Source organism: Apodemus sylvaticus, chromosome 3 (genome assembly GCF_947179515.1).
Source record: "Apodemus sylvaticus chromosome 3, mApoSyl1.1, whole genome shotgun sequence".
Lineage (NCBI taxonomy): Eukaryota > Metazoa > Chordata > Mammalia > Rodentia > Muridae > Apodemus > Apodemus sylvaticus.
Genome location: NC_067474.1, coordinates 139970163 through 139997522, shown reverse-complemented (window position 1 = coordinate 139997522; position 27360 = coordinate 139970163). Strand labels below are relative to the sequence as shown.

The window sequence follows — 27360 nt, the reverse complement described above, 5'->3', positions numbered from 1 at the left end:
CATCCTTCCAGGTTCAGTGAAGGGACAAGTTTGTGCAGCTAGCTCAGTGGATGGCCTGAGGTTTCATGACTGTCAGGTAGTTGGCTTCCAGCCAAGCTGAGGGTCTGTCAGGGGAAGCAGGTAGCAGGACGTGGCTTTTGTCAGGCCTGATGTCCCAGGTCCTCAGAGTCAAGGACATGAGCGCGCTGCCCCTGCGCATAGCCAGCTGTCCTGGCTCTGCCCTGTCCTCAGCCCTGGGCCTAGCACAAGCCCATCTTCAGGACCAAGGACTCACAATTTCATTCATAATTTGTATCAGATGTTGTAACTTGGCCCTTGGGATTCCAAGCCAACTGTCACGCTCCACTGCTCTAGAGAGCTCACGGGAATGTTCCAGCAGAGTTCACGGCGGCTGCAGCCACGGCCGTTCTCCGGCTTCATAGACTGCCTTGGAGTCTCCCTGGTGGCGCTGAGGCAGCGAGGGAGCAGGCAGTGATTCTGAGGGGCCTCAGGAGCCTGAGTGAGGAACTGTAGTGAAATGATTCCTCAAGGGGCCCGAGAAGCCCCTGGATGCCCATGAAACAAGTCTGTATCGAGGCCAGAGTCAGAACGTGTGTTTCTACAACAGGTTTTATTGGGGGGGGTGATCAATAACAGTACTGTAGTTTGCAAAAAGAAATCCCATTTTCTCTGATTCCCCGGTGCATTTTTCCCTGAACCTGACATGGGGTAAGTAGAGAGGAACTTCCTACACCAGGTTAGAAATGAAACCCCGAATGGAGAACCTTAAAAAAAAAAAGCCAAAATACAAAAATGCACAAGGTAAGTGTAGCTGTCATAAAGCCTAACATTGTTTGTCAAAGCTGGTCAGTGACACCTACTGCTCCAGTCCGCAGATATTACAGAATCCTTCCCTAAAGGCTTCAGGGTGGGGTCTGGCAACTCTGCCCTGAACCAGCTTTCAGGGCTCCCTCTGGGGACATCAGAGCCCACAGGATTAGTGGCTTTGACCCGGGGAAGGAGACTGAAAAGGCGCTACTGGGATGCTCTGAGATGCTCGCTGGTTCCCTTGGGTGTGGCAGTAAAAAGGGACAGAGTCCCAGGCAGAACTTTTCCTTGCTGTCACAGGCAGACCCCCTTTGGGATCCACTAGGCTGCTTCGCAGCTGTGGAGAGGGAGGAGGCTTAGGCCCGCCCTCATCCTCAGTCTGTCCCCAGGGGCAGTTGAATGTGCCCAAATTGGAGCACGAGCTGGATTGTCTAGTCGATGTCCCAGGTTCACGCTTGGTCAGTGAAGTGGGCTGACTAGGTGAGGGCTGAGAAAGGAAGGTTGCGAACCACAGAGAGAGCAGCCATCCTTGTCTAGGCGAGACTGTCCACCATCCCTGAGCCCCAGCACTGAGCCCAGCTGGGAAGCAAGCCCACCTGTTTCCTGCAGGAGCATCCTGATTCAGGAGGATGGTAGAAGCCTCTAGAGCCAGCTCATCCCAGCGGGGCCTGCTGGAATCCTTTCCTTTAGAGCCTTAGCCTCCTGGGCCCTACACTGCTGAGAACAGGAAATTGGAAGCAGAGCAGGGAGAGAGAGGACGTGCCCACAGAGGAGCCCCTCTAGTAGACACTAAATACCCACAGCGTGGTTCTTATTAAGGAGAAACAGAAGTCTTCACCCACAAGCTTGTGTGCCCAACGAGAGGCGCTCTGCCTTGAAGGCACTTGGTTTGGGGTTGCTAAGCCTCCCCTGACATTCTGACAATGAATTACCCCACCCCCAACAGGTGAGAGGAAAGAGGGAGGGGCATCGTTTTTGCTTGATTGGCAGCCGTGGTTGGCTCTGCAATCTGTATAGACACTACCCAAAGTCCCATCTCAGCCCATGGCTGTCCAACCTCATACCAAAGAGCCAATAGAGATAGCCAGGGAAACAGAAGAGTGACCAGCTTGCCCCGATCCGTGTGCCCTCACAGATCTCCACAGACGGCTGCTTCAGGAGTCTTCCAGAGACCAGGAGCAAGGGCCATACAACTGTCCCCACCAGGATTGGTCTGAGCTCGCCACATCTCTCTGTATCGACTGCCTCCATGGTCCCGTTCCCTTCCTTCCTTCCTCCCAAAAGGAAGCCAAACCCTCAGAGAATCTAATGTCGTATCATATGCTGGTGGTCCCTGGGGAGCTGGAAGAGACCCAGGGACCACGGGAAGCCCTGGGCTCATTCCACGCCGTCTAAGGCCAACAAGAAAGCCGTCTCTCCCAGCAGCTGCCAGGGCTCACAAGCAGGCCAGGCCGAGTGCTCTGGGGTGCTGCCTGTAGACCAGGCAGGTCCAGAACAGGGGTACAACCCCCACAGTGCTCCTGGGGGAAAGGAAATTAGGCCAACCTCTTCCAGAAACGGCTTCAGCCTACAGAAAAGCAAGTCAGTCTTCTCGGGCCAAGGCCACCGCCGCCGCCTCTGTTCAGTTTTTGGCTCTTTCCTTCCAATAGAGATCTCTGTAGCTGGAAAGGTCTCTCTTATCACTAAAGAGGAGGAGGCCAGGGCAGCAGGGCCCCCCACGGGTTATGTGGGACAGAGCAAGAATCCTGAGAAGGAGGAATGGATGTACTCGGTGGAGTAGAGGCCATTGGCCTGGTCTGAGGGCATCTGCACCCACACCTGGTCGTTGGGCCGCAGCTGGAGCACAGCCCCCCCGGAGGCCTGGTCCAGGTAGCCCTTCTTGTATTCGTCGTACGTGTAGGTGGCGGGCACGTTGTTCTTGTACAGGGCTACCCACACATTGGTGCCCTTGACGTGCACATGGTAAGCAAAGTAGTAGACGCCTCCCACGGGGCAGGTGAAGATACCGGTGGCTGGGTTGTAGCCGCTGTGGCCATTGTAGAGAGTCCGGTCGAACCTAACTGGCATGCCTGAGGCGGGGAAGGGGGAAGTGAGCACAGCAGTGAAGGCTGGGGTGGCGTGGGCTGGCAGCTCACCGAGCCCCAACTGGGGCTTGCCTCCTTTGCCCAGCACAGCCCCCTCCACACCACCATTGGGCAGATGCAAACCTGCGATACCAGTCTCATCCAAGGCTCCGGGGGCACCAGGAGGCCCAGGAGGCCCTGGAGGCCCAGGAGGACCTGTGAGCCCTGGAGAACCAGGGACTCCAGGGGGCCCTGTGGGACCAGCAGAGCCAGGTTCCCCCACTTTGCCCTCTCCAGGAGGCCCTGGAAGGCCTGGTTCACCTTTCAGGCCTGGCAGACCCTGGGGCCCAATCGGACCAGCTGGGCCTTGGAGTCCTGGGATCCCAGAGGGACCCCTCAAGCCAGGCTGCCCCGGAAGCCCCAAGTCACCTTTCTGTCCCAGGGCTCCTGCCACCCCCGGCCCTCCAGGGCGACCTGTAAAACCTGGCTCACCCTTGGGCCCGGTTGGTCCAGGAGGCCCATGGGCCCCAGGAAGTCCCCTCTCTCCAGGGAGCCCGGGTTTCCCAGCCAGCCCATTGGGCCCTTGGTCGCCTCGAATGCCAGGCGCTCCTGGGGGACCTCCAGGTCCTGCCTCTCCTTTTGGACCAGAGGGCCCACGTCTACCAGGAAGCCCTGCAGACCCAGGGAGGCCAGGTGGACCCCCAGGCCCCTGTGGACCCTGCTCCCCTGGCTCGCCGTCCTCCCCTGGCTCACCTCGGTCTCCTAAGAGCCCTGGGGCCCCAACTGGGCCCCTGTCTCCCTTAGGTCCTGGTTTTCCTGGCATCCCATAGCCAACAGGGCCTATCAGGCCTGGGGGACCCCGGAGTCCTGGCTCCCCTTTAGCCCCTGCTGGACCCTGTGGTCCTGGCACCCCTGCTGCCCCTGGTATCCCTACACCATCTACCCCAGGGGGGCCTTTTGGGCCCATAGCTCCTGGCTCTCCCCTAGAACCTGGAACCCCAGGGGGGCCAGAATCACCTTTGTCTCCAGGGGCTCCTGGTATCCCATCCAAACCTGGTTTGCCTAAGCCAACTGGACCAGGCAACCCAGGGGGCCCAGGGGCACCTGCCTGCCCAGGGGCCCCAGGCAGCCCTGGTTGGCCCACTCCATTATCCCCTTTGAGGCCCCTATCTCCTCGGGGTCCAGGCTCTCCCTGGGGTCCTGGCTCCCCCCTAAATCCTGGAGGCCCTGGAGCCCCCTGAGCACCTGGTTTTCCAGGGACAGTAATACCTGAAGGACCAGGAAGGCCAGGGGGTCCTGGGGGCCCCCGGAGGCCCTGGTCCCCTCGTATCCCTGGCTCCCCCCGTAGCCCTGGCTGCCCTGGTGGTCCAACTTTTCCTGGAAGCCCTGGGGGACCAGCTTTGCCCATCCGGGAGAAGCCAGGGGGGCCAGCAGGGCCTGGCTGTCCATGGACCCCAGGTTTTCCAGTGCCTGGCTTTCCCGGGAAGCCAGGAGGCCCAGGAGGACCCCTAGGTCCCGGCTTCCCAGGGGGGCCTGGCTCTCCTTTCAAGTCCATTGGCAGCATCGGTAGAGGCATTTCTGAAAGAGAGAGAAGGGGACCGTCAGGGACCTGGACAATGGAAGCTGGGTACCTCATCTATCCTTTCCCATGGTAATGTGCAGAGCACCTAGAAGGAACAGGCTTTGTATCTGCTCATAAAGAACACTCCCAGAGCTGTCCCTCCACCACGGAGGGTGTCCAGAGCTGTCTAGTTGCTATCCGGGGAGCACTGAAGTGTCCTCATCCAGGGCTCCCTGTTCCCAACTTATCAGCCAGGCCTTGTCCAAAGAACTTAGAATATTTATGGCTGCAAGACTTGGTGGCCATCCTACCACCAGGTGGCGCTAATAGCCCACATTACAGACCAGTCAAGCTGCTTTATTACCTCTCTACCTCCCTGCCCGGCCCCACCCCCATATGAAGACCACCTGCACCAACCAGCCAGAGCCAGTTTCTGGCCCTCTAAAGTTGAGAATCCCTGGACCAGCCGAAGGAAGAATAAATAGAGATGGGAAAATCTCAGTTGGACACTGAGAAGCTGTGGTCTGTAGGGTCTGGAGGGATTTAGGAGGGGATGGGGGAGAAGTCTTAGGCATGGTTGAATAAGGAGGTTCTCACCCAAGTACTGGCCCTTGCCCTCTCGGAAAGGCGGTCCCACTGGTCCCTTCTGCATGGGCTGCATATACTTTACCGGGGCATAGCCAGCTGCGCCCCCAGCTCCGCCGCCAGAGGACACTCTTGGCCCACACCCCAACAGCAACAACAGCAGCAACGGCAGGGGCACCAGAGCCCCCTGCATGGCGTCTGTGGATGTGCTGCAGGGAGGAGGAGGAAGGCTGTCACCAAACCAGCCACCAGGACCACGGGCTCAGATCCGTTGTTATTCAAAAGCAAATCTCAAAGTCACTGCAGATATATATACTGCAGTCTGTATATGCTGTCCGCTAAACCTCTTCCAAGCCTGACCAGTCTCACCAGATAGAACCTTCTGAGAACCAGCTTGACCTCAGCACAGGCCTTGCGAAAGCGAACCTATGCAAGACGAGGCCCCTGCCATCCATATGCAGGCCAGCTTTCTGCCAATTACCACCTACCACTGGGGCTCTTCAGAGATGTAAACTCTCATCTCCACATGGATAACCCCAGTACCCAGATCATATAGGGGAGGCAGGCCTGGGATTTGACTTGGATCCTTGTGATTTCCCCATCTGGACTCCATACTTGCAAAAGCCAATGTCTTATCTTGAGGCCCGCCTTCCTTTCCTCTCCCTGCAACCTTTACCCTGTCACCCACCCGGGACTCCTTACAGGACAGCTCCTAGGCCCCAGTAGCCTCATAATTCTGGGCCTCATTTTTACCCTTCTATTTTGTCCCTGCCCTCCCAAACACCTTCTGACAGCTACCCAGCCCTCCACAGCTATCCACAGCACTTAGCTGACCTCAAAGGACAAGGCGGGGCTTCTGCCAGCTTGACTACCATCCTCACCAAAGAGGGAGTTTAGGCAAAGAGCGCAGGGTAATACGTCTATGCAAATTGTGTATGCAGATACCCACGGCCTTACATCATCCAAACAGCCCCAAATGAAGGCGAACTTAGCTGGGATGCTAGAACAATGTGCGCTCTCCACACAGTGCACTATCCTTTGTTTGTTTGTTTGTTTGTTTGCTGGATTTGGTTTTTTCGAGACAGGGTTTCTCTGCATAGCCCTGGCTGTCCTGGAACTCACTCTGCAGACCAGGCTGGCCTCGAACTCAGAAATCTACCTGCCTCTGCCTCCCAGAGTGCTGGGATTACAGGTGTGCGCCACCACCGCCCGGCTGCACTACCCTTTTAAGCTACATTTTGCTCATTTCTTTGCAGGAGAGGCATGTATGAATGTGGCAGTCAGCGTCCTTCTACCATGTAGGTCCCAGGGATCAAATTCAAGTCATGAGGCTTCGCAGCAAGCACCCTTATCTGCCAAGCCATTTTGTGTGCCCAAAAAAATGCTTTTAAAAACTGGGCATAGGCCTGGAGAGATGGCTCAGAGGTTAAGAACACTAGCTTTTCTACCAGAGGACCAGGGTTCAATTCCCAGGACCCACATCTGTCTCACATCTGTCTGTAACTCCAGGTCCAGGGGATCTGATGCTTTCACATACATGCAGGCAAAACACCAATGAACATTTAAAAAGAAAGAGAAAAAACCCTGGACATGGAGACTAGGGAGATGGCTGAAGAGTTAAGAACACCGGCTGCCCTTCCAGATAACCTGGGTTCCATTCCCAATACCCACATGTCAGCTTACAACCCTCTGTAACTCCATGCAGGTGATAGAAAGTGGTTTGGTTTTTTTGTTTGTTTGTTTGTTTGTTTGTTTCTCTGTGTAGCCCTGGCTGGCCTCAGATTCACAGATATCTGCCTGCCTCTGCTTCCTGAGTGCTGGGATTAAAGGCACACGCCACCACTGCCTAGCTTCACAAATTGTTTTTATTTATTTATTTATTTAATATACAGGGTTCTCCCTGCATGTATGCCTGCATGCCAGAACAGAGCGCCAGATCTCTCAGTATAGATGTTTGTGAGCCACCATGGTGTTTTGCCTGCATGTATGTTTCTGTGAAGGTGTGAGATCCCCTGGACCTGGAGTTACAGACAGATGTGAGACAGACGTGGGTGCTGGGATTTGAACTCATGACCTCTAGAAGAGCAGTCAGTGCTCTTAACCTCTGAGCCATCTCTCTAGCTCGTTTCACAAATTCTTTTCGTTTTTCCAATCAAAACAGCCAGCCAGTCTGATGCCTTCAGGAAGAGGGAGGTCTCGGTTCGTGGGACCTGTACACAGGTCCCTCCCAGCTTGACCCTCCTTCCTTGCCATCTTCCATGTCACAGATTCCCCTGCCCAGGCTCAGGACCACTCCTAACCCTCGGGTCAAGTCCTTCCAGCTAGGTCTGCTCCCCATCTCCACCTACCTCGTCTCCATCTCCCCTAGCTGCAGGTATTCTGAAACCTTCCTTCCCTTGTGTTTTATCTTTGAGGCAGAGTCTCACTGTGCAGTTCTGTTTGGAACTACATAGACCAGGCTGGCCTGAAGCTTGTGGAGGCCTTCCTGCTTCATCCTGCTGGGGCTACAGGTGCACAACAGCACACTTGGATGCTCTTCTTCCTCCTCCTCGTCCTCCTGACAAGTTCTCATGTAATCCAAGCTAGTGTCAATTTGGTATACAGCTGAGGATGACTTAGAACTCCCAACCCGGCCCCTACCTGCCTGGTATTGGGATGATAGGTCTGACCCACCAAACTCAGTTTTATGGGGTGCTAGGATTGTACCCAGGGCTTTGCACATGCCAAGCAAGGCCTTTACCAGCTGAGACACATTCCCAGCCTACAGACGTGATCTTTTCTAAGAGTATGTCCTTAAGAGAAGTCATTGTCACAAAACAGCAATCAGCAGAAAACAGCCACAGGAAAGAGTATATAAGCGCACTCTTCCCAAAGATACTCCCTTGGAGCAGAAGGTAAATAAGGTGACTGCAGGGGCTGGAGCACTGACTCAGCACTTAGGAGCACTGGCTGCTCTTCCACAGGACCCAGGTTGACTCTCAGCACCTACACTGTAGCTCACACCATCTGAAACTCCAGTTACAGGGGATCTGATGCCCTCTTCTGGCCACTGGGGGCTCTGCACACACATGCAGGCAGAATACACAGACATATGAAATAAAAATTTAAAAAAAACTTTTTTAAAGGTTTAAACTTTAAAAAAAAAAAGTGGCAAGGCCAAGCAAGGTGGTGCATACCTTTAATCCTAGCACTGGGGAAGCAGAGGCAGGAGGATCTCTGTGAGTTTGAGGCCAGCCTTGAACTATACAGCAAGTTCCAGGACAGGTAGGGCTACACAAAGTAATTCTATCCCAAAAAACTAACAAAAAATTAAAGTTAGTCATGGATATATGTCTGACAACCTCCTCTGGTCTCTGCATTTGTGCTCATACACACACACACACGCTTAAAAGGAAGTGGCACATATTTTCTGTTCAATAAATATGTTGAATTAAAAACAGGCATCATGGGCTGGAGAGATGGCTCAGCGGTTAAGAGCACTGACTGCTCTTCTGAAGGTCCTGAGTTCAAATCCCAGCAACCACATGGTGGCTCACGACCATCTGTAATGGGATCTGATGTCCTCTTCTGGAGTGTCTGAAGACAGCTACAGTGTACTTACATATAATAAATAAATAAATAAATAGATAGATAGGTAGATAGATAGATAATAAATAGATAAATAAATAAATAATAAATAAATAAATAAATAAATAAATAAATAAATAACAGGCATCAGAGCACTGACACGTAGGGTGACATCCAGTGTGTGGGCTCAGGATCAAACCCAGGGCTTCATGTGTAGTTCTACCAACTGAGTGATATCCCAGCTCTGACTCCATTTCTTTTAAATGCTTAGACTAGGCGGTCCACAGAGATGGGAAGTAGACCAGGGGTTGTTGAGGGCTGAAGGAAGGAGAGATGGGGAGTGATTCTCACAGATATGGCCCTCTACATAGGGGTGAGGAAATGTTTGGAACCTGATTGTGAGCTGGGTTTGGTGGCACTGACTGTAATCTGGGGCTAGCAGGATGGCTCAGTGGTCAGCACTGGCTGCTCTTCCAGAGGACCCAAGCCTGACTCCACCCACTCGGGACATACATTGGCTGGAAAACACGTGTAACTCCGGTTCTAGGGGATCCAACCCCCTCTTCTCGCCACTGCTAGTATCAGGCGGTGCTAATAGGAATATACACGTAGGGAAAACACCCATACATAGAAAATTAAATTAAATTTGGCACAATGGCATGCATCTTTAATCCCAGCACCCAAGAGTCAGAAACAAGCAAATTTCTGTGAGTTCAGGGCCAGCCTGGTTTACATAGTGGGTTTCAGGTCATTAAGGACTATTTAGTGAGACTATGCCTTAAAATAAAAATAAAAATTGCACTGAACATTGTTTTGGGGACAGGATCTCATGTCTCCCAAGCTGAGGTTAAACTCACTACATAGCTGAGGAGGACTGGGAACTTCTGATCTTCCCAACTCCACCTCCTGAGTGCTGGGACTGCAGGTGTGAGCCGCTGTGCCAGGCTTGGTTATTCGGTTCTAGAGATTAAATCCAGGATTTCTTCCATTCTACGCAGCATTTCTACCAACTGCGCCATAGATACAACCCTGTACTGTACATTTAAATGGATACGTGAATTACATATTAATAGGCTGTCATTTTTGGAGGGGAGACATTTGGATTTGTTTGGGGGGGTCATTTTTTGTTTGTTTGTTTTGTTTTTTTTCGTTCTTTTGGGTTTTTGAAACAAGGTCTCTCTGTGGCCCCGGCTGTGCTGGAACTCACTGATGAGATCCAGTGAAGAGCGTGCTCCCCTCACATCCCTACTGTGGGCTCCACAGAGCCTGAGGAAGCAAAACCCTCTGTGATGGCCACAGATCTCTTCCCTCACATCTCTCTCAGCAGGGGCTGCAGGGAAGGTCCCTGGAGCCACTGCCCAGTCCTGAGGCTCAAATCTCAGCTCCATTACTTAGCGGCTCTGTGACCTCAAAGGACCCTTACTCTCCCTTACTTGGCCTGACAGTAACACCTGGCACTGGGATCCCTGTGTGTCAAACTCAAGCTGATCTCCTCACGGCCCCCAGTGAGTCCGTGTAAAGGTCGCCCTTGAGCTACAGATGAGGAAAGAGACTCTTAGGGCTAGGGCACAGCTCGGGGTTAAGCTCTCATGTGTGAAGCCCTGGGTTCCATCCTTAGTAGAGGGAGGAGGGAGAGGAGAAGGGAGGAAGGGGAGAGAGGTGGAGGGAGATGCTTGCCCAGAAGCTGAGGCCTCATTAGGAACCTTCCCCAGCACAGGCCACTGTCTTATTGGCTGTGACTTGATGCTAAGACTCAGAGAGCCTGTGATGTACAGGGTCTGGCTGAGCCTGCAATGTACAAGTTGGGCTGTATTTTGTTGTTGTGTTTTTGGTTTTTCTCCTTTTTTACATTTCTTTTTTCTCTTTTTATAAGATTTACTTATGTTTATGGTTTTTGTGTCTGCATGTACATGTGCCTGCCAGAAGAGGGCACCAGATCCCATTCCAGATAGTTGTGAGTCACCGTGGTTGCTGGGATTTGAACTCAGGACCTCTAGAAGAGCAGCCAATGCTCTTAACCACTGAGCCATCTCTCCACCCCTATGTATTTTGTTTTGTTTTGTTTCAAGACAGAGTTTCTCTGTGTAGCTCTGGCTGTCCTGGAACTCATTTTGTAGACCAGGCTGGCCTCAAACGCAGACATCCATCTGCCTCTGCCTCCCCAGGTCTGACTTTATTAGATGCTGATGGTGAATCGGACCAAAAACTATCCTAACAGTTCACATAAAACCCCCACTAGAGCGTTTGGGGGTGCTATTGTGGTCTAGAGAAGAGGAAATGGGTCTTAAGTTCTCACCAACAAGGCTACAGGCAGAACTAAACCTGGGCAGGGGAGCCCAGTCCTCTACCTGCCATTACTTCCTCACCTCTCCTGGACGGGCAGGGCAGGGCCCTCTTGAATTGACTGAGCTGGAACACTCTGGATGGCTGTGCATAGCTGTCTAGAGCCGGAGTGTGCTGTCTGGTGGGTAAGCAGGGGTTGGGGAGCAGGGGGAAGTAGGCCCAGTGTATAGCAGGTACCAGAGGAAGCCAAGATGTCCTCTGGCTTACTTTAGGCCAGGGCCTAAAGGTCATGACACTGTTACAGCAGACCTGGGACAGACCTGGCTCTGGAAAGGCCCAACCTGTTTCTTATACATGGTTAGTGCTAATAGAGGACAGAACTAGGAAGGCACCCAAGCAGGCATGCTACCAAAGGAAACACCCCAGTGCTAGCCAGGAGCAGGGACAGCACCCAGAGCTAATGCACCCTTGAGTTCTGCATAGTATGGGGTCTTACAGGAAGGGACTTAGACTCCTCCTAGCTTGTCCATCCCAATGACTTCTACCCAACATCGGTGTGTGTGCATGTGTGTGTGTGAGAGAGAGAGGAAGGGGAGAGGGAAGGGAAGAGGGGAGGAGGAAGGGGAGGGGAAGGGGGAAGGGGAGAGGGACAGGGACTCCCTCGATGAGGTCAGGGACCAGGTCTGATGCTAGGTGTGTGTTTGGAGCGTGAGGAAGACAATAACTCATAAGTGCTGTGTCCGGCATGGCCTAGAAGTTTTTGCTCAAAACAATGATTTTTTTTTTTTTTGTGGCCTTTTCCATGAGGAAGGTGCTGTCAGGGCCTGTCTGCAGCTGAGGAGACAGAGGCTCCAAGAAGCACAGTGGTGCCTGCAAAAGCTTAGGGTGACAGTGATGACTGGGCTAGGGCAGGGACCTGTGACAAACCAAAGCTGTAACCACTAGGATTTCCTGCCATGGGAGTCTGGAACATTCCGAGGGTCAGGCCAGCAGCAAAAGCACAGAATAGCAAGGAAAAAAGTTTTTCTTTCAGCCAGGCTGGGCACAAGGCTGGGGAGTGGAGGTAGAGGCTGTTCGGGGATCAAAAAAAAAAAAAAAAAAAAAAAAAAAGAGTCAGTGACCTAGAGGTGGCGCTGCGTAAGTCGGAGTGCCCGGCCCGGGGACTCTGGTCTCTGCACACTCTGCCCTTGGTGTGGCTCCACCTGGATAACTCTCACTTGTTCTGGCATGCTGGAGACGCCCAGTCCATTGGCTGCCTCGGTCTGTAGAGCCAGGATCGGCTCTTAGCTGCTGGTTTAGCAGGCCTGCTCTCCCTGTCCCCACACGGCCAAGCTGGCACACTGCGAGGCTCCATGAGTGACCAACTCAGCTCACCGTACGTCAGACTTAAAAGGACGCACGACACTAGATATGGTGGCGCACACCTGTAGTCTGGGGCGGCGGGGGAGGGGGGCAGAGGCAGGAAGAGCACAGAAATGTCTAGGTCATCCTTGACTGCTTGGCAAGTTTGAGACCAGACTACCTCAATCCATTGATCATCAAGAACACAGCAACAACTCGCTCCAACATTTCCCTGGTGACTACTTGAAGACTGTCTCTGCACCGACTAGTCTCGCTCCAGAAGTGTAGAGCAAAGGGAACAATTCATCTGCCAGCAGAGGTGTGTGTGTGTGTGTGTGTGTGTGTGTGTGTGTGTGTGTGTGTGTGTGTAAGATCAGGAGGAGAGTCCTAAGGCTCCAGCCAGCTCTGCCCACGACTGGCTGTGTGACCTTGGGCAAGCCATCCCCGTCTCTGGTGACCTCTCCCGAGGTGTGGACTGATCGAGGCCAGGGATGGCAGGGCGCAGAGACTCGGAGGTGGGACGCGCTCAGGAGACGCTGATTCAGGGGATTGCGCCCGGGCGGCGGCGGGGCAGACGCGGTGTTTGGACAGCTGCAAGTCCTTAACGGGGATTTCCCCCCTTTTCAACAAATCGCCGTAAAACACCATTTCGTCCAAGTCAGCGTTTTGGGGCAGCCTGGCCTCCTCCCAGAGGCAGAGGAGACTGGCTAGGAGCGGGCGCCCCGGGCGTCCAGACCCAGGTGGGAGGAGGCGCTGGCCGAGTCCCACCTCCCCGACCCCCTCCCCAAGGTCGCGTCCCAGGTGTGTTCCCGCCCCATCACCCCGCCCCATCACCCCACCCCACACCCCATCACCCCACCCCACACCCCACCCCTGACCGAGGCGTCTAGTCGGTGGTGCCGAGGGGCCCGGAGACAGGGCGCAGGGTGAGGCCGCTGTGACCCCGCCCCGGGGTGGGAACCGGTGGAACCCGACCCGAGCAGAATCCAGGCCCCAGCACCCCAGACGGCGGCTCCGCGAGCAGCGGCGGGGAGGCGCGGCGGTCGGTCCGCCAAACCACAGGTATGCTGTGAGCCGCTTCCTGTGGTGCAGACATTCTGCAGAGCCCCTGGCCGGTGCCTGGTCCCCACTCCCCAGCCTCTTCCCCTCTCTCTGGTGTCCCATGGCTCTGTCTTCCCTCACCTGTGAGGTGAGCGCAGTTCCTAACCCCCCTAAAGCTTGACCTCCCAGCACAGCTGCGTACTAATGGGCAAGTGACTTAACCTTTCAGAACCTTCAGTGTCCTTAGCAAAAAGATCAACTAAGATCATGGGAGCCACCAGACCCTCCAGATGTGGTGGCTCAGCCTGTCCTCATGGCCAGGAACACCTTCCTTCAGTCCAGCCACATACCTTCTGGATACAAAGTGGCATCTTGCATTCATCCAAAGCATGAGGTCTTAAGGAATGAAGTCTAAATGTCCTTTTTCTGCCCTTCTAGACCTTTCCCTGGTTAGTGGAGAGAGAACACGGGCCAGGTTTCTCTGTAGGGACAGCTGAAGACAACTGAGCTAAGGCTCCAGGGGTGAGGGGAGGATGTGACTCGGCCACAGCCCAGCACTCCGGCCCTCAGCCTCTACGGCAAGCTCTCAGCCCTACCCAGTTCCTGAGGCCTGGAAAGAAAGGTGGCAAAGGCCAGACTCTGCCCCCAGGGGTCTCAGTATGGATGCCTCCTATGTGGTTTCCAGCTTCTTGGCCGCCATGTCCCCAGTCCAGGCACATCCCTGCCTGCCCCAGGCTGGGTCTCTTCACCTCTTCCTCCTTCCTTCCACCACAGGCTCGCGGTCTCTGGACTGTCCATGTAGTTCCAGGTCTCCCTGTGTCCCCAGATCCTGTTCCATCACGGTGTACCGGCACAGTCTCCTCCCACCGCACATATGCCCCGCCTTCCCATACGGCTCTCATTTCCTCCCAACTTCCTTCCCCCCCTGCAACCCAGGTGCTCAGGAGGAGTCTGAAAATCAGAGCTGGCCCTTTCTTCCTTATATGGTAACACGACTCTATACCCCCTACAGTGCCTTGGCAGGGTTAGAAGAGACAGCCCTATACATAGCCACAACTACACATGACATCTGTGTTCCGTTCCCTTCAAGGCACACATCCAGTCCTGTGGAGTCCAGTGTTCTCTAGCTCCCCCTATGACCTCTAGCTCTCCCCCACAGCCTGGGCCAGGAGAGAGACCATATACTCCAAAATACAGCACAGCCAGGCAGTGGTCAGGCACACCTTTAATCCCAGTGCTTGGGAGGCAGAGGCAAGCAGATCTCTGGGTTCTAGGGCAGCCTCATCTACAGAGTGGACTCCAGGATAGCTGGGGCTACACAGAGAAACCCTGTCTTGAAAAGCAAACAAGCAAACAAACCAGACCAGCCCAGAGGCTGGCACAACCCAGCCACTCCATAAAGGTTTGATAAATGACCTTGCAGGGGGCTCAGGAAATGTAGCTCAGCCATCAGTGGGTTTGTCTGGCATGCACGAAACCCTGGGTATGTGTGGTGGCAAACACCTGTGATTCCAGCACTTGGAGAGTAGAGATATGAGATTCTGAAGTTCGAGGTTATCCTTGATTATATAGGGAGTTCAGGGTACTAGGCTGATCTACATGAGACCCTGTCTCAAAAAATTTTGTATGTGTGTGTGTATGCACATATGTGCATGTGTATGTGTGTATGTTTGCTAAAGCCCACAGGACAGCCACAGAACCCTTTCAGTCCACCTCCACTTTTAACCTGTCTGTCATCCTCCACATTTTCTTTCTTTAAAAAAAAAAAAAGATGTATTTATTTGGGGCTGGAGAGATGGCTCAGGGGTTAAGAACACCGACTGCTCTTCCAAAAGTCCTGAGTTCAAATCCCAGCAACCACATGGTGGCTCACAACCATCTAACAAGATCTGATGTTCTCTTCTGGTGTGTCTAAAGACAGCTACAGTGTACTTATACATAATAAATAAATAAATCTTTAAAAAATATTTATTTGTGTATATGAGTTCTGTAGCTGTCTTCAGAAACACCAGAAGAGGACATCAGATCCCATCACAGATGGTTGGGAGCCACCATGTGGTTGCTGGGAATCAAACTCAGGACCTCTGGAAGAGCAGTCAGTGCTCTTAACCGCCGAGCCATCTCTCCAGTCCCCCACATTTTCTATATGGACTTTAACACCACTTCTCAAACCATAGGCTGTACCAGGTCATCAGGACAGATGTGGCTGGTGTAGACCCCACATCTGCACCTTGCCAAGCTTCTAGGCTACACTGATGAGTCCCGACTGTGGACCGCCTGTTCCCCGCAGCTCTGCCCATGGCCCTCGCTGACTCTGGAGTCTCTAATGAGTCCCCAGCACTCACAGGCTACATCCCTGTTGTTCTGCCTTTCACGTGGCTTCTGAAGGCAGATGCACAGGGAAGGTCCGTCGATGTGCTGAACTATCACTGAGGTCACACCGTGGGAACATCCTCTGTGTCTAAGACCTGGGAAGGCGCCCTGAGAACCACTTAAGTCCTCTCCCATGTCTTCCTCATGTCTCAGCATCTGTCTCTCCTTCCGTTCAGACGTGTCTGTCGCCATCCCCACTGCCTATGCAAGCGAGCCTCTCTCAACTCTGTCCCATGCCCTAGTGACAAACTGAGATGTCTGTCCCCTGAGTGAGATCCAGCTCTGGCAAACTGTGAACATCTGGTCAGGTAACAGGGCCTTTGTGGACAGACCATACCTGTGCATGCCGAATCAGCTCTACCTGTGCCTCCCTGGCTAGAAACTGGGGGTGGGGCTCTACTGGCTCTCTCTGCCTCAGCCCCCTAGTTTAAATGTGTGGGTAAGGGCTATCCTAAAGTTTTGGAGCTCCCTGGTACCTCATCGCCCTGGTGGTTGTGAGCTCTAGAGTACACGCCTACTCATGGTGACTGTCCTACCAAGCTGCAGTTCCACTCAAGGGTCCCAGTGTCTCACACCTGGTGCACAGGGGACTGCAGCTTAGGGAAGAGACCTGGAAGGAGATTTGAGGGAGACATCAGGGTCATATGGGCAGAGCACACCTCCCTCCTGTGCAGTCTGAAGGGAGGAGCCATCTAGTGGCTTATCCACCTTGGGGATCAGACAAGCCTACCACAGCCCTGGTGTCCTCGACTTCATACTCACCTTCCCATAGTTGCCGACGGGACCCTCTCTGCCTAGAACGCCCATGCTCCCTTCTCAAAGCCCCTCCTGAGTGCCTCTTCCTCGGAGCAGCCTTCCCAGCCTCCTCTCATACCCCACCTCAGCCCTCTCTTCCATATCACTCAACAAATATTCAAGAAAGCCTGCAGCTGGAACTCTGCACCAGGGCTGGCTCTGACCAGGCCACCCTCCACCTGGGGCCCAGTCCTAGGGAGTCTGATTGGGGACTGGTCTCTGTTGTTCTTCCTGATTCCTCAGACCTGGGTCCCAGAAAGCTAGCCAAAATGTCCTCTCTCTTCGGCCCACTTGAGTCTAGACACCTGCTAGCCCCAGGAGAAACATCTCATTGCCACCAAACCTCCAGCCAGGGAGGTAAGAATGTCCAGGCTGAGACAGATGACCCACGGCCACAGCACCCTCAGGCAGGTAGCCAAGAAAGCTGGCTCCTTCCATCAGGAGCTCTGGCCTCAGCGGGTGCCACTCCAGCTTCCAGCAGAGCTCTTGCAAGCCTCTGACCAAAACAGACTGGAGGGTCTCCAGACCCAGCCACCCAGCCTCAGCCTGGCAGCCCAGACCTCCTCAACCTCCATCCAGCTCTCTTCGCCTTCTGGTTCCCATTTGCAGCCTTTTCCGGAGCGCCACCCTTGGCCGCTGTCGCTCCAGCCGGCCAAGATTCCTGGGCCTCGCGGCTTCCCTGCGTGGTGGCGGCAACAGCAACCGGAGAGGCCGGGCTGGGCAGGGAGGGAGCCGGCGGGAGTGCGGCCAGGCCACTACACTCAGGCGGGGGCCAAGCAAACACGGCCACGCCAGGGAGCAAGGCGAGATAGTTCACAAATGAGAAAAGGCTGCTTCCGACTTGGGCCGGGGTTTTACAGCACAAGGAGCTGAGGTCACCTGCAGGAGAAGTCGTTGGCAAGGGCACCCTGCGCCTGGGATGGAGGGGCTGCTACTGCCGCAGGAGCCAGTGAGTTTCCAAGCCTTGGGAATCAGAAAGCCCTGGTCCAGAACTAGCTTACCTTTTTTAGGTGGACAGGGCCACGAACGTCCTAGGAGAGGCAGAGCCTGGGGGAAGGGGGGAGGGGGGGATAAACCACAGGAGCAGTGAGAGGATTCCTAGAGAAATCCCGCTAGCCAGCCACCCTCGGCTAATCAAGGCACCTTACCAGGAGCCCCCCCCAGGCCCCCTCCTCAGCCCGGGGGGGGGGGGGCTGCTGTCAGGCAGCACCACACTCATCTGCTCTTTCATTCTATGCACTCAGTGACAGCTCTGGTTTGAGGCACTGCGGAAATCCCTTCTGTGCGCCCTGTTCTGGCCAACTCAAGTCTCTACATTAGGACTGCCTGAGGGTGACCCCTAAGACTGGGAAGTGGTCACCTAGGAACGTTCATACTGATGTGAGAGGAGCAGGGAGCATCAGTCAAAAAGCCATCACCCACAGGATTGGCCTGTTAATCTCAGTACTCAGATCTCTGTGAGTTCAAGGCCAGCCTGATCTACCTAGTAAGACCAGTCTCAAAAAAAAAAAAAGCCCTCAAGCCCCAACACAGACAATTGGCTAAGATCCCTGGACTATAGAAGCTCAGAGAAGAGTGCACTGTCCCTCCACTTCCCAGTGAGCTCCCCTAAAAGGCCTTGTGGAAGAAGGAACATTCAAGCTGAATTCTGAAAGATAAATAGTAATCTGAGCCGGCAGATGAGGAGAGGAAAGGAATTCCAGGCCGTAGGAAAATGCTTGGGAGATTCTGGGATGTTCTAGAAGTCTTTGGAGTTGGAAACCAGTAGGAACAGTGAGTATGGTATCAGGGAGGCAAGCTTTGGAAGTCATACTTGCCTTGGCGGGGGAGTGGGGGGTAGGAGTAGCCAGAACTTTGAACAGCAGAGTTCCCAGTTGTGCCTCAACTAAACATGGTATCAGATTCTGTCCAAAGTCCTAGTTCAGGGCTTTAGGTGTAATACAGTTGGGAGAGTGCTTGCCTGACACCTACAAGGCACTTGGTTCTACCCCCAGTACTGCAGAAGTCTGATACGGTGCCTGACACAAGCCTGTCAACCCTGCAGTTGCAAGGGGGAAACAGTAGAATCGGGTCATCTTCATCTTGAGTTCAAGGCCACCTGGGGCTACAAGAGACCTTGTCTCAAAATCCTTGTAAAAACCCCCCCAGTCTAGGTAGCTGAAGGAGTTGGGGGCCGTTGTCCAGACCCAGACATGACTTCCGAGTGGATAAAGAGGGGACACCCAGCCAGTCCACCTGGCAGGAAGAAGGAGGCTTCGTCACTCTCTCCCCCAGCTGCTCGCCTGCCTCTGCCCGATCCCATGGAAACTCTGACAACCTGGCCTTCTCTGCGGCTGCACAAACAGTCTGATGCCAAAGCCTGTAGCTCCTGGCTGTCTCTCCACCTTGCTGAGGCCTGAACACCCTGGCTACAGTAAACACCAGAACCCCAGCAGAGACCACTTTCTGAGCTCCTGGTCTGGCTGCTGGGGCCTGGCTGCTGAGACCTGGAATGGGCAGTCTGTCCACCTCAGTGCAAACCTCCTGCCCACCAGCTCCTCCACTTAGGGTGGGGCGGGGCATTTGATCTAAGCTGGATCTGAGTCTTGGCTACCAACATGAATTGAGCTCTTTGGAGGTGAGGACTGGCCAACCAGGCCAGAAGAACTGAAGGTATGGTGTGTGGCAAAATCCTGGACATACACAAGGGACAAATAGGATTAAAACAAAATAATGTAGGATAGTGCTCAGTGGCCAAGTGTAGGATTGTGTTCATTCCCCAGCACCACACACACACCTACACACACACAAACTAGTGCTGGGGATACAGCTCTGTTGCTAGCGTTTGCCTAACGCAAAAGCCCTGAACTCAGTCCCCAACATGCATACATCACATAAGCTCGGCGTGGTAGCACACACCTGTAATCCCAGTTCTTAAGAGGAAGAAGCCAGAGGATTGGAAATTCAAGGCCCTCTTCAGCTATGTGGCCTACATATGTAGTTCAAAGCCAAGTGGTCTTAAGCACTGAGCTAACGACCCCCTCCCTTTAAATCTTGCACACATGTACAAGTAAGTGTGCTTGAGATCAAAGGGCAGCTTGGAGGCAGTGGTGGTGCACGCCTTTAATCCCAGCACTGGAGGCAGAAGCAGGTGGATTTCTTAGTTCAAGGCCAGCTTGGTCTACAGAGTGAGTTCCAGGGCAGCCAGGGCTACACAAAGAAACACTGTCTCAAAAAACAAAACAAAACAAAACAAAGGGCAGTTTGGAGGGATTGATTCTCTTCTTCTACCCTGGGTTTTGGGAGCCAAACTCAGGTCACTGAGCTTGTATTGCAATCATTTGTCCCTGCTAAGCCATTTTGCTAGCCTAGGCTTCGAACAGGTGGCTGTACTGGAGAGGGCTGCCTGGGTTCAGCTGAGGAAGGCCTTGAGTATCGGGGTTGGAGATCTGGGTCCAGCCCAAAGCTGGCTGCACATGCTTGTCTAATACCAGTGTCTAAATCCCAAGAGCATCTAGCATGCACAATGAAACAACTAATAAACCTTAAATCCATACTATGCACAGAACAGCACTGGCCACATCCCAGGCATAACTTTAAAAACATTTTTATTACATTTTTTATTATTGTTGGGGAGGGCCATCCATGCCTCGGCTCACTAATGTGCAGGTCAAAAATAATTCTCATTCCTTTTATTTTATTTTATTATTTATTTATTTATTTTGAGACAGGGTTTCTCTGTATAGTGCTAGCTGTCCTGGAACTCACTCTGTAGACCAGGCTGGCCTCGAATTCAGAAATCTGCCTGCCTCTGCCTCCCAAGTGCTGAGATTAAAAAGGCGTGTGCCACCACCGCCTGGCTACTTTTTTTTTTAAAGACAAAGTTTCTCTGTGTAGCCCTGGCTGTCCTGAAACTCACTCTGTAGACCAGGCTAGCCTCAGAGATCCCCCTGCCTCTGCCACCTGAATACTGGGATTAAAGGGTGTGACACCACACCTGGTGATCAGACATAATTTTCAAAGGTCATTTCTCCTTCCACCAGGGCATCTTGAGCTCAAACTCAGGCCCCCAGGCTTGGAGGAAAGCCCTTGACTCACTAAACCACTTCACCTCCCTCACCCCTGCCTCCGCATACCTTTGCCGCCTCCCTAGCCCTGCAAGGCTGGAACTCTGGTCCAGTTTCCTTGAGGAGGAGTACGGAGGCCCAGAGGAGCCAAATCCACTCTCCAAGGTCTACCTTGAAGAAGGTAGCTCTGGCTAGTCCTTAAGTGGCCACAGCCTCCATATGTGGGCTTCCTACAGATTAGGGTCCTGTTTGCCAAATCTACTCTATCCTACCCAAGCTGTCACCTCAACCCAGACTGCACGACTACAGACAGGCAACACTGGACACAGCCTCTACTGAGAGCCTCGGGAGCCCCCTCCCGAGGTTCTACAATGTAGGGAGTGGGGTGGGCGGGCACAGCGGGGCCCTGCCTGAGCTTTCTTCAGTGTGGCTCTGTTCTCAATGCCCTATTCTCTCCTCCATCCTTTGCTGACATCTCCCCTTTTGCACAGTTAAATCCCACACTAGATATGGGGAGGGACAAACTTTATCTCTACCAAGAAGCTTCTGAGAGCTGCCAAGTCCCCAAGTAGGCTAGCCTGGTGTCAGGCCCAGCTCTCACCACAGCATTCCAAACACAGGCCCTGGGGATTCCCACGGGCCCTGGGAAGAAAATTCAGCTCCTTGCAAGGTGACTACTGCTAGAGAGTGATCTGTTGCCAGCCCCACTGTGGGCAGGTCGAGGCTACAGTCCCAATTGAAACGTTTTTTGTTTTAGATTTATTTATTTCTGTATAAATGTTTTGCGGGAAGGTTGTATGCACACCACCTGCATGTCTGATGCCCACGGAAGCCAGAAGAGGGAGTCTGGGCCGGGAACTGAGTTATGGGTGAGTGTGAGCAGCCGTGTGGGTGCTGGGAACCGAGTCCAGGCCCTCTACAAGAGCAACAAGTGCTCTTAACCACTGAGCCATCTCTCCAGACCCCAAGAGTCTTATTTTTTTAAAAAATCATGGGTTCGAGAACTACGCAAGAGCATGTGTGCATGTGGTTTTGTTCTGTTTAGTTTGAGATAAGGTCTCCTTAAGCCAGCAGGCTTCCAACGTAATTATAGCCAAGGTTGACCCTGAAGTCCTGATCTTCCTGCCCCACAAACCAGGCAGTGGGAAGCTGTTTTGACTGTCTGTTTGTTTTGAAACAGGGTCTTGTTATGAAGCCCAAGCTATGTCAAGCACAATACAATCCTCCTGTGTCACTGCACCTGACTATATTACACACCTTAGTTTTGTTAATATTCATTTATTTATTAAGGGATAAGGGTTGTGGGTGCCCATTGGGCCAGTGTGGGGGTCAGAGGACAGCTTTGGGGAGTCAGTTCTCTCCTTCCACCTTGAGGGTCTTGTGTGATGGATTGAGGTCAGCAGTCTGGAGAGCAAGCACCTTTATCTACTGAGCCATCGCTCTGGCTCCTTAAATATGTATTCTTACGACTTCACCAGCCAGCGCCTTGACTCCTTCATCAGTGATAGGTAAGCAGTCTCTGCTTCCTAGAACTTGTGCGAGGATTAGACATGCTGCTTTTTTTTTTGCATACTGGACTTAGGGTAAATTGTTATCCAGGAACTCAATACACGTCCACTGTACTTATTTGAAATGTCAACACTATGACCTCTCCCAGCAGACATGTGACATATTCTAAACATCACTTTACAACTGAGAAACTGAGGCACGAACAGGTCACTTGCCCAAGTTACTCAGCAGGACAGTAGAGGATGGTCCCAGAGCTTGGAGCCAAGTTGGCTAAGTCCGGTGCTACTGAAGACGACCGACCCTCCATCCTGCTCCCCAGCTGAGGAGCTGAGGCGGAGTGTTCCTGGAGGGGGGTGTCTGCCACATCACCTCAACTCATCCCCTCTTTGGCTAACCCCCAGGGTTTCCACCCCCTCCCCAGTCCCTGCTGCCACTGCAGGAGGGGGCTCTGCATTCCCAACTAAGCATCGGATTTGCTGAGCTCCAAAAACTATGAAAAGAATGTTTGCCACGAACTAATAAGCTCGTGGTCGCCCGTCAGGAGTGTGGCCTGGAGGGCCCACGCAAGCTTTGCAGCAGCCAGCACAGTGGGAGAGAGGGAGGCTAGACAGAAGGGAGAATTTCCTGGTCTTAAGGACTGGGATGCTGGAGGGGGTGGGTGCCAAAAAGTTGGCCTCAGCCAGGCGTGGTAGCTCACGCCTGAAATTCTATCTCTCAAGAGGCTAGAGCAGGAAGATGGTGAATTTATGGTCAGCCTAGGCTACACAGAGAGTTCCAGGCCAGCCTGAGTTGTATAGGGAGATGGGGGAGTGGGGAAGAGAGTGGGTTTCTGGGAGCTTGCAGAGGAGAAATGTTTCCCACACCCTCCGTTTCCAGGGTGAGCCAGGCCAGCATCACTGGCCCATCTCAGAAGCGTGGCCACTGAGGTCTCAGAGCAGCCAGTCAGGGCTGACAGGTGAGGCCAAGACCCTAGGCTCACAGCCCCTGTCTGAAGGAGCTAGTGCCCCTTCCTGGTAGGTGTCCCTGCCAGGCACCACTGAGAAGTCTCAGATACCAACCCAACAGCCCAGCCCTCTCCCAGCCAAACTCTCTCCATGGCCCTGACTTATTGTTTCCTCTCTGGGAAAAAAAAATGTGCTAGAGAGATGTGTGGCATGCTGAAGCTGCTAACAGTTGTCCACTCTTTTCCCAAAGTGAAGAGAATCAGGCCAAGGAGAAGGACCAGAGGTGGGTGTCATCACAGGCCCGGCTGGGAACCCCAGCCCTGTATCCAGAAAGTACACTGACTACTGACCTACCCCGCTCTGTTGAACAGCCATCAATTCCTGCCTTGTCCTATTGCTACAGGATTAGAAACAAGTCAACAAAGAACAATCAGTCTGCATCATTGTTACACTCAACAAGACAGAAAGAGGAACTGAAATTACAGGGTGCCTGGACTAGAGAGATGGCTCAGTGGTTTAAAGCACTAGCTGCTCTTCCAGAGGACCAGAGTTCAATTCCCAGGGCCCATACGATGACTCAAGTTTCCTGGGATCTAATATCCACCTCTGGCTTCCAAGGGCATTGCTTATGTGCATGTGATGTACAGACATACATTCAGGCAAAAATCCATACAATAAATAAAATCTTTTTAAAATAAAGGAAAAAAATTAGAGCGCTTAAGGTAGTTTGATGAGGTGTCCTCCCCAGGTCCCTGATAGGCCTGTGAGAGATGGCTGTGGAGGCCTTCTGTGGAGAAGGGCCTGAGCCCAGGCCTCTGCTTTCTCTGGTTGCTATGTAACCCCAAATGATCCCCCCTAAATCTCTAATCCCATCTCTAGATGGCCAGTAATGCGGGTCTGGCTCTCCCCATAAGGTGTTCACCAGCTCCCTGTCCCCGCCCCCCACAGGCCTTTCTACTCTCTAAGAACAGGCACACCCATCCATCCTCATGGGAATGCTTAATCGCTCATTCAAAGCTCCCTAAGAATCTGGATGATACAAGGTCAGCACTTCCATGTTCCATGATCCAACCAGGGAGGTGGCAGAGGTGGCGGGCATACTGTTCAGAAAGTTTTGCGAGTTACTTGTATGACAAAGGTACCTGGGACCGCCCCTCCCTCACCTTTCCATGGGTTAAAAAAATAGCCCCAGGAAGGGATTTTGACAATATGGAAACTGAGACGCAGAGACAGGCAGTGCCAGGGCCAACTCTTGAACCTGCATATGCTCTCTTCACTGGAGATCTGCTGTCTCTACCCTCCCTACTCTGGAGATGACCAGAGAACAGAGAGATCTAAACTCTCTCAGAGAGCATGGCTTCCCTGGCTGATATCTGGACGTGTGTGTGCGCGCTTGTGTGTGTGTGTGTGTGTGTGTGTGTGTGTGTGTGTGTGTGTGTGTACTTTCTGGCCTTTCAGACGCACCCCCCAGCTCCTGTTCACACTCAGTGACTTTTAGAGACAACCCCCAACTCATGGTCATACCCAGCTCCAGTTCCCAATCATTCCAGTTTATGAGACTGGAAGCCAATCCCAACCTCCTGTGAGGACAGGCCACAGTGCTACTGCGCAAGGCTCCCTGCCCGGCCTCTACTGATCCTGTAATCAGATGAGTCTATTCCTTTTCTTTTCTTTTTTCTTTTCATTTCTCTTCTTGGTTTTTTGAGACAGGGTTTCTCTGTATATCCCTGGCTGTCCTGGAACTAGCTCTGTAGACCAAACTGGCCTCCAACTCACAGAGATCCACCTGCCTCTGCCTGCCAAGTGCTGGGATTAAAGGCGTGCGACCCTGCTACGCCTCCCCCTAAGATGAGTGCTTCTTCATCAATCCCTCCTCTCATCCCCATGGCAACCACTCACTTAGCTACCTTTCTCCTCACACTGTCTGGCCTCCTCCAAGATCTCCCTGCCTGAACCCTGAACGGCCAGTCACTCCCGGATTGTACCACTAGGCAACTCACACCCTAGTCTCTAGATAATAACCTAAGAACCCTGACTTCAAAACAGTATGGTCCCTCAACTCCCTATTGTGTGACCCAACTAACAAAACTCTCATTATCACCGAAAGCCTTGCAGAGTTACCTCAGATCCTCCTCTCCCCATACTCACAGCCCTGAATTCGGCTCTCACAGTACTTCCTCTTCCTGTGTACCTCAACGTGCTCCCAGAGCCCATAGGTCCACTCCGTATGAGAGATGTTGGTGCCTCTGTTTCATCCACCCAACTCTGTAAAGCCTCAGGACCCGCTCATCTGAGGCTCCACTTCCCTTCAAAGAGGCCCATGCCTGTCACTGAGGTTCTGGTGTAAGCTTCGGGCCAGCAGGGCAGGGAAGTTGGACTCACATCCTTTGGTCTGGCTGGGGCCCAGAGCAGGGAAGCAGTGGGCTTTGGGGGCTTGGGCTGACAGCCAGGTTTGGTATCTTCCCCCCCCCCCTTGCTAAAAGACACATTCCCTTCCCTCCTTTCTTTCCCTTCCTCTGGGCCAAAGTGGAAATGCTCATGTTCACCAGGGTAGACAAAGCGAAACCAGAGAGACCCTAGTGAGCATGGAGAGTGTGAACCGGGGTGTGTACACACTAGCATGTGGAAGTATATCTGGCTGGACCACATGGGGCTGGCTGTGTGTCTGTTGGAGACCGAGTGTGCACATGCGTGTCATTGTTTTAGCATTTGTGGTAAGAGTGCGGTCGTGTGTGTCTAATGAGTCTTTACTCGGTGTGCAAGTGTGTGTGAGCCTCAGTGGGAGGGAGCGAGGCTGTCTGTGACATGTCTTTTGAGAGGGTTCTGTGTATCCAAGACTCCATCTGTCTTCATCAGATCAAGGGAGGAGAGGCCAGACACCCCACCAAGACTGCCAGCTCTCTTTGTGACCCCCCTGACTCTTGGTCGGGTTGAGGGGGTGGATCCCTTTGCCCAGGTCAGTAAGGATCTGCTGTCTCTTCTGAGAGACCCCATCTGCACACCCTCTAGCATCTCTGTCCTCCCCTCCCCCAGCTTCCATGGCAAGCAAGTGAAGGAAGACTTCTGGGCTGGCAGGGTACCCTGAAAGGTCAGATGCATTTCTGTTCAGGAATCTAGGCTGTTCTCCTGGAGAAACAGGAGATTTTCTAGCAGATTCTCTCTCTCTCTCTCTCTCTCTCTCTCTCTCTCTCTCTCTCTCTCTCTCTCACACACACACACACACACACACACACACACACACACACACACCAAGCAAACTCAGATCAGTCTGTCCCGGGTGCAACTCCAGAAGTCTTCTGGCTGACAGCTATTCTCTGTCTTGAGCCTCCTGGGACCCGTGTGATGGAGACACCAGAAAGTTATTCCAAGAACCTGGGACCCCAGCCACTTTTGGTCAGACACAACCCCCTCAATCCCTACAAGCCTCAATGGGAGTGGGGGTGCAGAGCCACTCACTGGCAGGGACATTCCTCAGAGCCTCAGTCTCAGTGTCGGTAGAGGTTGCCAGGTTATTCCAAATAGAAAGAACTTGGGGTTGAGACAGAAAACCCAAGTCATTTGGAGGTCTCCGGAGATTTAGAAATGGCAGAAAGATGGGGAGAGAAGATAAGATAGACGTTGAGTCTCCCTTCACCTCCCCCTCTCTCCGCAACCTCACCTTGAAGGCAGTTTTACTACTCCCGTTTTACAGGTGAACTGAAATGGCATACTCGGAGCCACTGTCTAGTGTTGGAGAGAGAGGGAACAGGGGACTCTATCTTGTTACGTCCAGGGGACGGGTGAGCACTCCCCGCGGGAGTCGCCTCCAGGTCCTGTCCTCGAACTGGGGCCTGAGACGCCGCGCCCCGTCGGGGCTGGACACCTGGCTGCATCCGGCCCTCAGGGAGTCCCCCAGCCCAAACCCCCGCAAAGCTGCCCGCCTTTACCTGCAGGGCGGCCTCCGGGCGGCGCTCCGGCGCTCGAGGGCAACCCGGACGGCTCAGGCTCAGAGCCAGGGCGTCGTCGGGGTCCGCGCCGCCAGAGCTCCGAGTCGCTCTGCCTGCTGCCCCGCGCCCCGGCCGAGTGGGCGGGCGGCGGGAGGGGCGCGGTGGGGCGGGGCCTCCGCCCTGCTCTTTCCACAGCCACAGCCAAGGGTGCGCGCCCCGCCCGCAACGCAGCGGGCGAGCAGCCTCAGAGCTCCACGGACCCCTGCCCTAGACCGCTGTAGGTCAAGGGAACGGCAGCGCTGGAAAGAGGGTGGGGAGCACGGAGTGGTCCATGGTGCACCACTCAAGGAATCCAGGCAAGACTCAAGACTCCCCCAACACCATGACCTAGGTTGAGCCAGGAGGACTCAGGGGGAAGGAGAGGAGTTTTTGATGGTTGTGAGCCACCATGTGGTTGCTGGGATTTGAACTCAGGACCTTCGGAAAAGCAATCGACTAGTGCTCTTAACCACTGAGCCA

The 27360-nt window shown here is 53.5% G+C and overlaps 1 protein-coding gene across 2 annotated transcripts; it reads right to left on the bottom strand.

Moving 5' to 3' along the window:
• Positions 1-591: 591 nt before the first annotated feature.
• Col8a2 (collagen type VIII alpha 2 chain) lies at positions 592-26977 on the bottom strand. Of its 2 annotated transcripts, none has more exons than XM_052177363.1 (3): positions 26842-26977; positions 5029-5225; positions 592-4448 (listed from the first exon to the last, which is right to left on the bottom strand). In XM_052177363.1, exons 2-3 carry the CDS (start codon positions 5207-5209, stop codon positions 2530-2532), a joined length of 2100 nt encoding a protein of 699 aa, XP_052033323.1. In that variant the 5' UTR covers positions 5210-5225; positions 26842-26977; the 3' UTR covers positions 592-2529. The 2 variants fall into 2 exon arrangements, with proteins under 2 accessions (XP_052033323.1, XP_052033322.1); XM_052177362.1 differs by lacking the exon at positions 26842-26977 and adding an exon at positions 13599-14123.
• Positions 26978-27360: the final 383 nt, after the last annotated feature.